This window comes from Aptenodytes forsteri, unplaced genomic scaffold, assembly GCF_000699145.1.
Source record: "Aptenodytes forsteri isolate BGI_AS27 unplaced genomic scaffold, ASM69914v1 Scaffold92, whole genome shotgun sequence".
NCBI lineage: Eukaryota > Metazoa > Chordata > Aves > Sphenisciformes > Spheniscidae > Aptenodytes > Aptenodytes forsteri.
This window is the reverse complement of record NW_008794581.1, coordinates 4,526,499-4,542,477: the sequence shown is the minus strand read 5'-3', so window position 1 is coordinate 4,542,477 and position 15,979 is coordinate 4,526,499. Positions and strand designations below refer to the sequence as shown.

Sequence of the window (15,979 nt, the reverse complement as noted above, 5' to 3'; positions counted from 1 at the left end):
CCAGTACGTAACAGCCTCAGAGCACAGTGGGTTTTTTTGGTCGAGATCTGTAGTTCTTTAATCCTTTCCAGAGCAGCAGAGTGTCTGTGGTTGAGACATTTCTTAAGTGAGGCTTTGTTCCTTGGTTTCCTCCCGTTTCTCCCTCTCTGGCTTCAGTCCCCCCAGCCATTCCACAGCTTTTCAGCATGAAGGCCCGGGTCCTTACAGCACCAGGGGACTGCAAAGATCAGAGGACACAGCAGGATGTTGTATCTCTGCTAAGAAGTGTCAAAATCCTGGGCCAGATGGCAATAATCTCATTTTCATACATTTTTTCCCTCTTTTTCTCTAAATTTCCTTGAAATGTTTCCCCCTTCTCTTTCCTCACTTGTGTGTTTTCCCTGAGGGTTTCATGCTTGACTTCAAGGCAATCCCAGACAGACCATTTTTGGTAGATTTCAATGAGATCTCATTAGCTAATTGCACCTGAGGGTAGCTTATATGAGTAACCTTCAGCAAAACTGGAGGTGTTACAGAGATACTCTTCTGAAAAAACACACTAGCTGACACCTACTGTATCCTAGCATGCTCCTTCTACATACAGACACTAACTTGTTTAATTAAATGGAAGTGTACCGGAGAGCAGCACTCACTGCCCTGCACCTCTCCCCACTCCGCGCAGCACCTTGCTCCTTCCCGCAGCCGCCTGGTGCTGTGGGGTGGGAGGCAGAGCCCCCCAGGAGGGCATCTGCCACTCCTTTCGTATTTGGGATGCACCGGGAACTATCATGCTTCTTTAATGGACAGTACTTGCCAGGGAAATGATGCCTGCGGCAAGCAGCTCTTTCCTCTGGGGTCCAGGAGACGGCTGCTAATTGTAAGGAGTGGAGTCCCTGTCCAGGAGACACAGCCCACGCACCAACACCAGCTGCCTACATAGCTGTCCTCTAACTTTTGAATGTGTAGCCAAATTTTACCACATTTAAGGGCCTGAATTTCTAATAGTTTCATGAAAATAAGCAGCCAGCTGGAGGAGAAAAACCCCGTGCAGGGGTAGGCTCAGCCAGGAGCTTACGACTTCAGAAAAAACACCAGAGCAGAAGAAAAGTGGCCTCGTAAGCTCTGTGACTTGCAGAAATGCGCGGTTGTCTTATGGTGAGTGTTCATCTCCCACTGAGAAGGAGCCCCTGGGAGCATGCAAGATGGGATGCTGTCATGCAAGGTGGGATGCCGTCATGCCATGCATCATCATGCAGCCCAGCACAGTGCTCTGGCACGTCTCTGGACAAACTGCAAAACTTTCCTCTCCTGCCAGGGAGAGTTTCTTCCAGCGCTGGCAGCACAGTGCTCCCTCCGGCAGGGATTTTGGCATGGTGTCACCCAGAGAGTGAGAAGCTGGGGGAAGGGGCCAGGCTGTCCTCCAGTTGTTGGTTGTGGGGAGTGACCAAGCACTAAGCACATGAGGGAGGCTTCGCAGCTCCTGAATAACAGATGTAACTGCTTTCCTTAGGGATGGGGGAAGAGCGGCACGTGAAGCACAAGCTCCAGCTGCTGGTGAGGCCATCCAAGAGCAAAGTTATTTGATGTACATGGAAGTGAAAGACACATGTTTGAAAATGCACACACACATCTGTGCACACAGCTTAGTCATACCGCAAGAGCAGAAAGCAGGAGCCTGCCTCCATGAACTGTACCCATCCCTTCCTGTGACAGAGGCGTCTTCTCCCCTGGCTGGACACAGCCACGTTGACCAACACAGTGAACCAACCCCATCAAACTCTGCTACCTGACGACAGGAGAAGACAACCCAAACCCAAACATATGTTTGGGTAACAGAGGGAAGCAGACCAGCCTGGTCCTTTTGGATGCCCTCACGCCACTGGCAGCCTGGCTGATGGGGGCTGTGCTCATTAAAAGAATGGGGGCAGGCACATGTGCAATTACACCCTGCTGTCTCAGTTCAGCTGAGGAAAACAGGGCCAATGCCGTGCTGCTAATGTAGGGTGACACATAACCGCTGCCGTGAACAGCACAATGCAATGGTCGCAGCACTGCAGCCCCATCTTCCCTCCCCGTGCGGCTCACAAGCCCAGGACCCCACACTGGCTTCAGGAGGGACGTGACTGCCAGCACCCCTAAATCCAGCGGTATCCTTTCCCTCCTACAAGCACATGGGGAAGGAGCCAAACAATGCAGAAGGTTAAATAAGAATATCATCTCAGACTGGAGGCTGTTATCAGAAACAGAGACAGGAAGCTTTTTGCCTGCAAAGAAAATACTTTGCTATTTTGCATTAAATAGCCCTATTGCTTTATGGTTTGAAAATTACTGTAATAGAAAAAGCCCTTCCAAAGAGCATTTCCCTCTCCTTCCCCTCCCCCACATCATTTGCACAAAGGACCTGCCCATTCTTAGGCAAAGCTAAATGAAGGTGAATTGCACATGTCATTAAATACCTTTAAGGGTAGGACCTGTGGCACTAAGCAGTGTGTGTGGCTTCCAGCACACACAGCACGTCGCTCACTTGTAATGGTGACATTTCCCCAGGTCCTGGTCCCCAGAGAGGTACCTGCAAGCACAAAGAGTGAATGAAACCAGCTGATGCAGCTGCTCCATCCTGCAGCCTGAATTTATTGCATGTCAGCTTCCAGTGATTTGGCTCCCTTGCCAGCAGCTAGCTTTGCCTGCTAGACAAAAAGATGGACTGAGGGACTATCACATTTCTGTTCCCACAAGATCAAACTATATCTTAACCTTCTCTTGGGTAAGATAAATAGGTCATATTCCTTGAATCCTGCTAGACAGCAAGATTCCAGGTTGTTAACTTGTTTTTCCACTGCATTATTTTTTCCCCTCAAACTGCGTCTCCAAGCATCACTACCAAGCCTGAACAGCGTGATTCCAATTACATCCTTAGCAATACTAAAGGTTGTTTAAATAGTCTCCCATTTACTGCTTCTCAAGCATTTTTTTAGCCCTTTTACAGGCACAGCTTTGTAAGGGACATTTCTCTGCAGCTGCCATCAGCACAGCATCATCGCACACATGCTGTATCACTGATTCCTTGATAGTCTCTCACCTGATAAATGTGTCCCACATTCTAATAACATCTAATAACCAGATGCATGTGGTTATTAGAGACATACTACCTCAGCTTATGGGAGGGAATGAGAGACTGAGAAAGTGAGAGAGCAAGCAAGATTGCTTTGAAGCAGGGCTAGGGCTGCTTCTTTCTTCGCGGCAAGCTTTGTCTTTTTGGTACATGCAATAAATAAAAACAATTTTAAAACTCCACAGAGTGCTTCTGTTCTCTTTCCACATCACGGCAAAGATCCTAAAACCAAGAACTGCTTTATGTGGGCCCTGTAACAAACCCAGGTGCCGGCAGAGGTCCACAGCCAGCTGGATTATAAAGGCAGCTCTACATCAGCTGGTACTGCTTTTTTCATCAGAGGAGGAGCCCTGCTCAGTGTTTCTGCACGTAAGTGATCCCTTGTGTCAAGTAGGCTTTGTATCAGGCTTCAACCAACATCACAGTTTAGGAGGTCTACCCCTGGCCGTGGTCAGGACAGCCAATGTAAGTGGCTAATCACAGTCTGAGAATGCAACGGGCTATGCACAGCTCGTAGTTTGGTCAACACTGCAGTCAGTCAGGTTTTGAAAACTTAAGTTAGTAAGAGATTTGGAGTATTAGTTTTCTGCAGAGTTTCGACTACCAGAAGGCACTGAAGATTTAAGCCACCTTTAATTGTCTCTGTCTAGCCCCGCGTAATGATGGCTCACAGGCACGTGCCATAGGCCAAGTCCTACACATGTACAACACACATGCCAACTGTACTTTGATTACTACATGCTGCATAACCTATATTTTCTTTTCCAGCCTTCTTCAGATAAACAGTGGTCTCTGCTGCATATTAGAGATGCTGATAGTGTAGGCATCTGAACTCCATGGATGCTGGAGGGAATGTGAAGCTCAACGTTTGGAGGTAACCGCGCAACGTGACTGCTGAGTTTCTGATCTGCATTTGCTGTCTGCATAGCTCATCAGAACTAGACAGTTAATGCTATCTGGGGCCACACATCCTGTATCTTCTCCCTCTCAGGGCTGTTTACCCAGGTATGATGTCATCCTCTTTCTCCTCCTCCATGCTAAGGGCTTGTTTAGCAGAGATAGTCATCACACATTTTTAGTCTTTAAAGCTGTGCTAATCTCTGCATTGCATCAAACAATTTTTGGCTTTTCAAATGTCCATCTTAAATACACGTGTAGTTCTTACTACCACAGTAACTCCAAGGACCTCAAAATATTTGCTTTGTGAGAAGGAAAAAAAATACAGCTTTGTACCTGGGGAACTGAGACAGAATCAAACTCAAACTCAGTTCTCCTAATGTCCATATCCAAGCCACAGGATTGCCTTTGACGAGATGAGATTATTTTAGTTGGAGGGTATTTCTCCCTGCCCAGGTTTTGCTCCCAATTTCTCTGATTTCTGTTTGGACTTCTTAACCCCCTTTATTACTTTTGCAGATTTCTCAAGCAGTTTGACAGGAGGAAGCTGGAGATTTTCTTTACCCTGCAGGCTAAACTAAATTGAACTAACTAAAGGCTTTTACAACATCTTTGAACTTTTGCGTTTTTGGTTTTTTTTTTTTTCTGGAAAAACTAAGCAAACTCATTCACAGCTGGTAGAGAAATTGGGTTGGTCATTGCAGTAAACACTATGTGTGCTAGCAGCTGTGACTTTTGTTTTCAGTGCAGCAGAGAGATCAAGCAAACGAAGCTGCAGCTATTCAGACTATTTGTCTCATTAGGAAACAGAGGAGTAATTCATTCAGAAATACATACAACTCCTATAGCAGCAGCTGGCTGCAGTGAAACAGGGAATCCATTTTGGTTTTGCTCTGAAACTTGCCTATTCTGACACATTATTGCCATGCGCAGAGACAAAGTGCTGCCAGAAGATGCAGGAAGCAGTGGACTAATCCTGCCAGCTTCAGGCTCACCACATGCACAGCTGTGATACCTGAGCTCCACACTAAAAAGGTTTTAGCAGTCCCAACAAGAATTTGGGATTTCTGCTTTCCTTCATAATAGCCATGATATATACAAACCATTTTCCCATTAGGGCTGCTGGGAACCTGCGAGGACGAGCCTGCCAAGAGCGACAGGCACCACGTGGTTTATCTGCCCTGCCATGCTCAGTGCATCCTTCATCTTCCCAGCACAGCATTTACCAGCCTCTTCTGCCACCAAGGTGTGATTAAAAAGGAGTCCTAAGGATTGGAACTCCTTGCAAACTAACCCCAAACCCAAAGAAGAATCTAAGAGGCTTAAGGAAAAAATGGATATAAAATTTTTTTGTATTCAATCAGAACTGTTTTCAGCTAAGCAAACAAACAACTCCCCAAACAACAAAACCCTCGCTCTGATCAAGGGGAGGTGCATGAAAGCCACTTCCAGAGCTAGGCCTGCATTAAGACCACCTTTCTTCTTCAAGACAACAGCTGTCATTTATGAATTTTATTTTATAAAACAATTTCTTTTTATCATCCATTTAGAGCCGAGATTGGTCGATATTAACAATGGTACTCTTTTTCTTTTTTCTGTGTGGTATCCCAGCGTATTGCTGCTCTAGGCAATCTGTAGTCTTCTAGTTTCTTTAAAGCTGAAGTTTTATTTTCTCAGGGTAGGCAGTTTTGCCACTGAAGCCAATGGTAAAATTTCCTGAAAACCGAGACTGAACGCCTTTCTATATAATTGTATGGCACCTTTGTGGATTTGATTTCTCTATGAAATACCACATTTGATTGACTTTTCTGATTTTCCCCCACATTTATTTTGTATTATCTATGGAAAACAGTATGATGACAAAAATATGGTAATCAAATTATTCTGGAAATACGCTTTCTCTTAAGATGTCACAACTACGGGATGTATGTAAAAAAAATTTAACTTGCAAAAAAAAATCAAATACAGTAACTAGGCAGAATCAACCCATGCTTTTATTTCCATTGCATATAAAATTTCATATGAAGGTATTGATGTACAGTACTATCCCATAGGCTGTAAGAGAGGCTAAGAAACCAGTGAAAGAATAGTCATGTGCAATGTTCACACAAGTTGCCACTCTCAAGACATACCCAAAGGAAAAATCAAATTAAAACAGTAACAAAAAATTGTTCAGGATTTCGGTTGTTATAGTGTCCCTTTTATACCATTTAAAACAAAAGCAATCGATTTACTTTGGGCCAGGGCTGCTAAAATCTACAGTTTGTGTCAAAAAGGAGGCTCTGTTTTTCCTTGAAAAAGAATCTCTCCTTTCACAAAGACGTTGCATGCTACAAGGGCTGGGCATCACTGGAATGGAGGAGAGGTATTTACCTCGCTCTGGCAAATTCATTGATATCAGCTCTGAGTATTCTGGAGCAATGTGACAAGTCAAACAGCAAGAGATGCTCAGTCCAACCTGCAAACCTAATACTAGTGTTATTAAAAGATCTAAAGGTTTACCACGCCCCTGTAGATCTAGTGCATTATGCTATACACACGTGTACAAAGCCTTAGATACATCTGTATAAAATAAAACTTTGGCTGCTTATAACACTAATATTGGTGTTGGAAAGCATTTTCAAGATTAAAATTGTCTTTTGTCCTACTTCATGGATTCTGCTTATACAGTGATAATTTGTGCTACTAAATAAAGAAGGGATATTACAGATGATTGTAAAAGTGTATGAGTGATACCCTTTTAATTCCAATTATTCCATTTCCCAATATGCATTAAAATTAAATGCTTATTAGAGATGCTTTCCAAAGCTCTTTCAGTGCAATTCAGTACTGAAATACAGCAGCATTTTTTTAGAAGCAAAAAATGGCTGCAATAATCCCCAATGATAGCCTGTAAAAAGATAATCAAGAGGCAATACAATTATATTGCCAGAAGTCTGGAAAAGCTTGAACTTCCAGTAAGGTCATGAATGAAAGCTCATTGTAGTATCATGCATATTAGCTCGTACGAGTAACCCCATCAGTTAGCAACTAAAAATATGGTAGAAATGCCCAGCCCTAGCCCCACAGCTACCTTACTTTCAAATGCAGCAAAACAGAAGAAAATATTGTTTAAAGTTAAGGCACAGCCCTGGGACCAAAGACCTGCAGCTTTTTTTATTGATATATCTTTATGTATTTTATACTTTTCTTGAATCTTCCATAAACAAGCTCTAAGGTGACATAGAATATATTACAGGAGAAAAAATGTACAAGGAATATGTATACACAATAATCATTCTCTCACCAAGAGTTTCCAAATATACCAACACCACCCTCACAAGGATGATGTTATAATAAGAACTGATAATTTACAATTAACATTACAGTATGTACATCACAATAAATACATGGTTGTAAACAGAGACAAACAAGACTGTATTACAGGTAAGGTCATTTGGTGAGAAAAATGCATGGCACAAATAAAATAAATAATGCATTTGAAAAGAACTGTCAAAGCTTTCTGTAAAATCCATTTCATTCAAGTTTTTTAAACTTCTGAATGCTATTTGTTCTATCTATATTCTCTCATTATCATTTTTTAATAATGACACAAAACAGTTTAAGAATTCAAATACAGCATTATTGAGTACAGTAACTTGCAAGCTAAAGTGTACTGTTATAAGCAAGGTGAATTTTCTCCCCCCCCCCTCAATACTCACTCACTGCATTTTCTTATGGCAAAAATACTCAGAACACATAAAGCCACTTGCAAATTGCATTGTTTTAAAGCAGTGTCAAATGCTAAAACACACTTTGGCAAAAGAGGAAAAAAAAGATTGTACAGTGCATTATATCCCCAGCTCTAAGAAATGATAAAATTTTCTATTATTTGATTGTCCACATATATGGATGTATATCTCACAATATGGTATTATTCTTTTCATTTACTTTCAGTTAGTGCAGATACAAAACCTTTTCAGGTCCCTATTGATTATTTCGGAATTTATATTGCTCTTCCATTATTAAAGTTCCAGGCACTCTTGGGGACTGAAAGGATTTTTAGATGGATCAGGTTCAGGAAGAAATGATGAACAAAAAAGAGAGTCAAAAACTGAAAAAAACCCATGAGTTCTCATCATTGTCTTTCCTCCTTCAGCATCTTCTGCGCTAAGGCCCTGTGAGGGCTAAAGGTAAACAAAACTATGACCTGGATATAGAATAATGCAAAATGCATTTAATGCATTTAAAAGCTGAATTATTAGCCAATCATGTTTAAACAGCTTTTTATTCTAGATCTCAGACACTTAAACTCCCCCCGTATTCATATCTCAAATTTACTACAGAATGAATCCAAAGGGGAAATAATGGCTGTTGCTATCTTCTTTTGTTAAGAAATCATCTTGGTATTGTCATTTTACCAGAATTTTATGGAGTGGGAGTCTGCTAGCTTCCCTAGGCAACTATTTCCCATCTTCCACGCTCAAAACTACTAGTAAAGCGGAGGAAAAAAAAATTCCTTCATCTTTCATGTGACCAAACAACAGGACTGGAAAATGATAAATACAAACTCCTACCTCCCTTTAACTTTCCAAGTTAGAGAAACTTTCAGTACCAATCAAACTGAAAAGCAGGATTCCCTCAGCACAAGCTGGATAAAGCATGAAAAGATCCGAGATTGAAATAATGTGGAGTAAACTACAACTCTCATGATGCATTGCTCATTTACTTAAAAACATAAAAAGAAAAGACTGACCTGGCTCTTCTTGCAACAAAGACATGAAAAAATAATGCTAATCATTATATTTATGCTGTACACATCACTGAAAAGCAGGATTCCCTCAGCACAAGCTGGATAAAGCATGAAAAGATCCGAGATTGAAATAATGTGGAGTAAACTACAACTCTCATGATGCATTGCTCATTTACTTAAAAACATAAAAAGAAAAGACTGACCTGGCTCTTCTTGCAACAAAGACATGAAAAAATAATGCTAATCATTATATTTATGCTGTACACATCTCTGATTAGCAAATGGTTTAACTAGATAGCTGACACAGATAAAAAGTTATTAAGAGAGTTAAAATTGGAAATACTACACTAATGCTTTTTTTGCCAGAACAAATACTCCATACATTGTATTGGCCTGTTCTGATTTAGCAGTCTATAGCTCCCACGCAAAAAAGGTCTGGAAACCATGTTTCAGAGGGAAAAATTTTAGTAGTATAGCAGAAGAGCTGCTTTTGTATTAAGATGACAATTCATTACCTTTCTTACAGGCTCTAGTCCTGCAAATCCTAATCTTAGTGGTCCCAGTCGTTTTCACTGGGCCCACTTCTTGTAGTAAGACAGAATTGGCAGGATCAGGCCACTATGAGGGCAAAAGCACAACGTAAGTTCCTCTAATACGTTTGGGAAAACTGTGATGAAAAACAAACAAACAAAAAAGCCATCATACTAAAAGAGTTTTATGTAACATAAAGGATATTCATGGAACTCACTAATATATAAAATAATAGACTTTTACAGCTCAATATTACTATGAGATTCTAAGGTGCAAAAAAAAAAAAAAAAAAAGGAAAGGAAAAAAAACCTAGAAGTATTATCCAGTGTAGCACAGATTGTACTGAAAACTTGCAAGTTACTCTTTGGAAAAAAAATAACCAGTGGCAGATGAAGTCTGAAGGTGTTTGTCTTTAAATATAATACCTCGGTACATTTAATAATAAAAGTAAGCTCTACAAAAGATCTCTCTTTTACATATTATACAAAATGCAGAGGTTAGCGCAACCCACTGGGTCACACTTTTTTCAGTCACGTATCAGGAAGACTTGAAATTAGAAAATTATGCAATTTCCACAGCTCATCTTCCTATTGGTAACAGAATCATGTTGTGTCCCATCATTTATGTGCATTTGTTTTCCAGTAGGAACCTCAGTTTATTTTCTGTTTCCTCTCATGATGAACATTATCCAATGCTCTGGTTGTGAAATAAAATGAATTCAAAAACTATCAAAGCATACCAGCATTCAGTTGGCAGGTGGTACTCCTCTGAAAACATTTGCTTTATTTAATCAAATCTGCCAAATGGAGAGCTTATTAAAATGTAGTTTATGGATGTTCTTCCCCCTGCTTTCTGATGCCATGGAGGTGAAAATTCTTGTTACAATATTCCTGAGTGCCAAACTGAGTCATCAAGGTCAGTTTTGATCAACAAACGTCCTGGCAGATGACAGTGAGTTGTGACCATGGTTGTAGCATACGACATACACTTTGGAAACCATTACCTAATAAACAAAACAAAACAAAAAAAGAGAGAAAGAGGAAAAGAAAGGGAGAGGGCAAGAGAGAAAGAGACTGCGTCTTCATTGTTACGTGTCAGGAGAATGGTCTTCTACCACAGAAGGTTCTGTCTGGTTCTCCTCCTCTTCTACTTCTTCCCCTACTTGTTCATCAAGAGGAATTTCAGTGGATTCTGAATCCTGGGTGCAAAGAGTCTTGCAGTCACTGCAGCTGGTGTCTTCTTCTACTTGACTTCCACTGTCCTTTTCGGTGTCTGACTCACCGTCTTCCTCCAGTGTTAGTTCAAACTGGAATTTTTCAGTTTGGCCCTGCCTACCCTCTTCCTGGTCATCAGGTGCAGGAGAGGGACTTTGAGGGATTGTGCTCTGGTACCATTCTCGATTGTCCTCCAGTGTATCTAAGATATCCTGGGCATCTGGGTGAACAAGATCTGCCCATGTCTCCCACAGAGGATGAACAATGTAGTCTATAAAACCCACCTGTTTCAAATAATACAAAATTAGGATGAGCTCCTACTGACAAAGAAATAAACAACTATGCCTGTCACGCAAAGTATGAGAAATACAACGCTAGTAAGAGACATTAGATGCACTACCCTTAAAGGTGGCTGAAAGGAAACCATGCTGTTTTAGGTAGTAAACAGGGTCTTTTACATTTCAAAAGTCTGATTCAGGATATTGGATAAGGACTTGGAAAAGATTTGTTTTCAAATGAACTGTTTATTCCAAACAACTCCACTGTATCTAGTGAGCCAAACAGCTGCTTTATATTTAATTCTGCTTTTGAAGGAAACCCTAATGAGCAACTGTACAATACTCTCTTTTGACATGTATGCTTCATTGCAGATCACGACAACGGTGGAATCCCTTCAGAAAACACACTGCCATGCACTATGTTTTCACAGTAAAAATCTCAGCTCCCCTCACTTACTACTCAGGAGCTGAATTAATTAACTAGGAGGGAAAAAAGGAAATAGTGCATTCAGAAATTAATCAAAACATGGCTATGGACCATCCTTTTCTGTTAAAATGTCATACTGTGTTATTTAACTGCCTACTCAAATCAATTACCTGTGATTTTTCTACAGATGCATTGTGCTTATCACACATGGGACTTATCTCCATTCCCCTCTCTCTTTCCCGATCTCCCTGACGGAAAAATTCCTCCATTATTCTGTCTGTCCATTGGCGGTAGAGATGGAGCGGCTTGGTTGGATTGCTTAGATCTGCACAGTGCACCATATTCTGAAGAACCTAAAATAGATTGAACACCTGCAGTGTTATTACACTGGAGAAAACCAGCTCCTTTTCCATTTACACTTTTGGTGGCTGCGAAACAGGATCTTGAAAATACATGTAGCGCAAGATTTATTCTAAACAGCAAAAACTTATGTGCTTGGGTGTTTTGCACACTTGCAGTAATCGCCATGAATCACCTCGCTTCTGCCTGTATAAGGGACAGAAAATCTTTGAGAGAAAGACCAATCAGGTGCTGATAATCTGAAGGGAAGGCCAAAGCCTCATTTAGTCCAGAAGTACTCTAGCACCTCGTTACTCTCTGAGAGAGTCACTCAGTATGTAACGGAGTATGTCACAGGTAGGAAACATAAGAGGGAGTAAAGGGAAGGTAGTGAGTCACGGTGTGAGAATGGACAGCTGATCTAACCCATGCTGGAGAATGGGCAGGCCAATGTTATTAAGGATGTAAGTTAACACAAGTGACCATTTGCAGATGAATTTTCTTACCTGAATCCTGTCTGAATAGTTATCAAGAAGCAGTACACCAGAACTGGTCACTTTTTTGGTTTCAACCATGGTTTTTAAATCAGCCAATAGATTCATATGCTTAGACATGTCTGTTGCAAGTACCTTGAAAGAAACAAATAAATTAATATTACATAAATTATTCTACTGATTTTTAAACAAATCTTTGAACACATAAACAAACAGTTCTGGGGGGAACCTGTAATTCCTGTGTCTGAATACACTATAAAAGTCTGAATCCTGTATGTCATTAGTGTCCAAACTAGTAAGTTTCACGTTGGTTATTTTAAGAATATGACAAAATGATTGTTCAGAATTGTTCAGAATGATCAGCCTAAATTCATCATGAATTCAGTAGCAAATTTCTAACTGTGATGGTGAAATGGCTTGAAGCAGGATTGTATACCTTCTAAAAAGGTATAGATGGTTACTGAAACTGAAAAGAACGCACTATTCATGTTTGGATAAGACACGATAAAACTTCAAACTTTTACTTCATTGATTATGGATCTAATTACATGTAATTTATCACAAAATGCTTCTGTGCTTTATTCAGTTTGCTAGCATTATGGAAAAGGGACTCTCAAGCAGAACTCACAATGTCAATGACCATTTTTCTCAATGATTGCCTCTGTTTTTTGGTCAAATTCTGGAAAATGTCACAATTTTCTTCCTGCAGTAGCTTGAAGCCCACAGCTAAGTGATGATTCTCCAGTACTGATGAGTCATTGTACATCAAGGCGAGTTCAGAATCTGAAATAACAATCGCAGGGCAGAACGTTACTAAAGCCTGTGTTTCTACCAAATCCTTTAAGATTTTCTAAATTCATTACATCCATAACAACATTTACAGATGAACTTTTAGAAACATAGTTTCTGTAGTTCACACAATATCAAAAGTTACAGAATTAATGACTGAACATCTTAACAAATCAAGGCAAAGTATGCTGAGGAAAATAAAGAAAATGCTTTGCAGTGAAGCATGTACATGTGCCTAGAGCGGCAAGTTAGAAAAAATACGAGGAAGGTATTTTTCAGAATACATTTTCATATCTGCATGAGGTCACATGGAGAATACTATACGCATAAACACACCTAAACTAAAACACACTGTGATGTTTTCTCTTCTCATGCCTCCCTCCCATCACAACTACTACAATTCCATTGTTTAAGTCAAGTTGCAGCTATCCAGCACTCAGACTGGGAATACACAGGCAGAGAGCACACACCTTGGTTTTCAAGCCATGTCCTTCCGCAGTTAGCTAAGGCAATCAGATGACTAGCCAGCTAGGCCTACGGGTCATTAGTCCATGACAAATGGATATTTTGAGAGGAGGCTGGTAGGACTGCAACGGTTATGCTTCTGGTCTTTTTCTTGGAAGGTCATGTGGCTTGAAAATGCAAGCAGTGGCCTTGCCTACTGCCTTGTGCTTGAGCACGGTCAACGCCTGATGCCGTAATGCTGCCTTCTCCAACAGAAGTATTCTTAACTTGGTCACTCCGTATGGCTATGAGAATAACATACACCTTCCTAGCAATGCCTGTGCTAAGGCACACACAGAAGGTCTGCATTTGTCTGCTTAGACCTGCTGAACAGCCCACTCTGACAAATAAAAGCAGTTACGACAATTTTCTGCACAGCTTTAGATTCTACCCAGGGATACCACACAGTCAGCTCGCACATGTTTTAAGACACAGCTTGGAAATTAGTCTGTCATAAAAACCAAATACTTCCTATGCAATCACACCTGTCATGTGTGATATTAACTTCTATTTATTACAGCTGTTCTACCCTAAATCTAACCATACATCAGTCTATTCTACTCTTCGTCCTCTTTATCTTCTTTTACAGCAGCTTTGTTTTAAAAGCTCTCTGGCTCAATGAGGTGCCTATAAAAGCTCTGCTCTTCAGATTTCATTAGTCTCTCCATTCTCCTGCTGTCTTCCTCTCCTGTCTTGAATACATCAATCTTTTCAATCAGGAAACCCTTCCTCTACCTTTCCTTATCCTGATGGCAGCAAAACCTTAATAGCAAAAGGAAAAAGGAATTGAGTTTGTCAAATGATGTCTCTTTCATCTTTCACAGAACATTTACAAAGCTTACCTATTTGTTATTTTTCCTACAAAGACGACAGGCACTAGTTTATTTTCCTTTCAAACAGCCTTCTGATGAGCCCCAACTGCAAAACACTCAACATTGCCAAAACACTTTGGAAGGGCTGGAGCTACAGACAGAGCTAAAATGTGCTCAACCTTGTAACAGAGGTGGAAATGGAAGAAGTTCCCCTTCGGTAATCTTTGTAACACATTATAAGCTTCAAGAGTATTTGTCCGGAAGGACAGAGTTAGAGTGATCAAATAAGCATCTTCTCTGATGCTAATACAATCCATATTTGTTTGTTCTTCAACAGCATTCAAGGGGGATCAGACTTTTAGACAACTGTGTAAATAGACTTTAAATCCTTAAATAGGGAAATAATATTCAGAAATATCACATGTAAGTAATTATAAAGAATAAGCCGAAATATGGCAAATATGTACATACTTTAAGTAACTGTAAGTCTATTATGCATTTAAAAAATGTATTCTTATACTTAGTGAAATGTTAATATATTGTAAGGTTCACTGGAAAACAAAACTAGGTGGAAGCAAATGATCTTCTAGAGGTTAGGAAAATCTAGGATTTGAGAGACCTAAATTAGATGGTCTTTATCTCTGTCTCTGTCCCTACAGTTTCTTCTTTGTATACGGAACAACTCAAAAGGGATAAAATCCCTTTGTCTCTTTCAGCTTGGCAACAGCAGTTCCAGTTAGCGATGTTACTTGATTGACATGGAAGCCTTCTCTATCAAAAGCTGAATTGAGAAAAATAGGACATTTCCTCTAAGCCACTAAATAAGCAGCATCAGAATCACTCCTAACTTAGCTGAATTTCAACCATCTGCCTAAGAGTGAAAGCTTTATGTATCACTACTGGTCCCTTCAACTAGCCAGTCATCCTGCTTAAACCTGAACAACTCAGTGGTTTCCCTGTAGCACCTCAGAGCCACCAATATATCCTGATATTCAATTTCTGATTAAACAAATAAAAAATTTACTTATATATGCCCACTCTTAAGAATTTAGGTATTACACACTGTTTTGTGCACAAAGCTTGATTCACCCTCTTCCTATACTACGCTGCCGAACTGGTTACCTATAAAGCACCAGAAATCTAGAGTCAATCCCAATCCTCCTCCTTGCAGATCAGTCATCAAATTGAATTTCACTACAGGGCAGCCCTCAGGCCATTAGGGCAAATAAAATCAGATGCAGGCTAAACTAGAGGCCTTATTTGAACATACAGCAGCAATGAGTCAGAAGAGGAGCTCCCTTCTTCAAACTATACTGCTGATTTGCAGTCATACTATTTTAGCACCAGTGCAACAGATTCACCCAAGTGCAGGAATGACAGTATCTATAAATGTGCAACCAGATGGGTCAAATACACAACCCTAGGTATGTTTCCATGTCTGTACCTTTTTCTTCTTCTGTGCTTGGATTATTAGTATTTGTCCTGGTTTTGGCAGGGATAGAGTTGATTTTCTTCCTAGGAGCTGGTACAGTGCTGTGTTTTGGATTTCGGACGAGAACAATGTTGATAACACACCGATATTTCAGTTGTTGCTAAGTAGTGCTTACACTAGTCAAGGACTTTTCAGCTTCCCATGCTCTACCGACGGAGAAGGCTGGAGGTGCACAAGAAGCTGGGAGGGGGCACAGCCAGGACAGCTGACCCCAACTGGCCACAGGGACATTCCATACCATGTGACGTCATGCTCAGTACATCAGCTGGAGAAAAGCTGGCCGGGGGGAGCCGCTGCTCGGGGACTGGCTGGGCATCGGTTGGCGGGTGGTGAGCAACTGCATTGTGCATCGCTTATTTTGTATATTCTTTTATTATTA

General features: G+C 40.7%; 1 protein-coding gene across 1 annotated transcript in view; it reads right to left on the bottom strand.

Annotated features, from left to right (window-relative positions):
• Positions 1–8,799: 8,799 nt before the first annotated feature.
• LOC103893427 (cAMP-specific 3',5'-cyclic phosphodiesterase 4D) overlaps positions 8,800–15,979 on the bottom strand; it is a 15,483-nt gene continuing 8,303 nt past the window's right edge. The window contains exons 6-9 of the mRNA XM_019470264.1: positions 12,632–12,786; positions 12,016–12,138; positions 11,341–11,523; positions 8,800–10,749 (exon numbers count right to left, since the gene is read on the bottom strand). Of these exons, the coding sequence (XP_019325809.1) occupies positions 10,339–10,749; positions 11,341–11,523; positions 12,016–12,138; positions 12,632–12,786 (872 nt within the window). The 3' untranslated portion in view covers positions 8,800–10,338. The remainder of the gene's footprint in view (positions 10,750–11,340; positions 11,524–12,015; positions 12,139–12,631; positions 12,787–15,979) is intronic.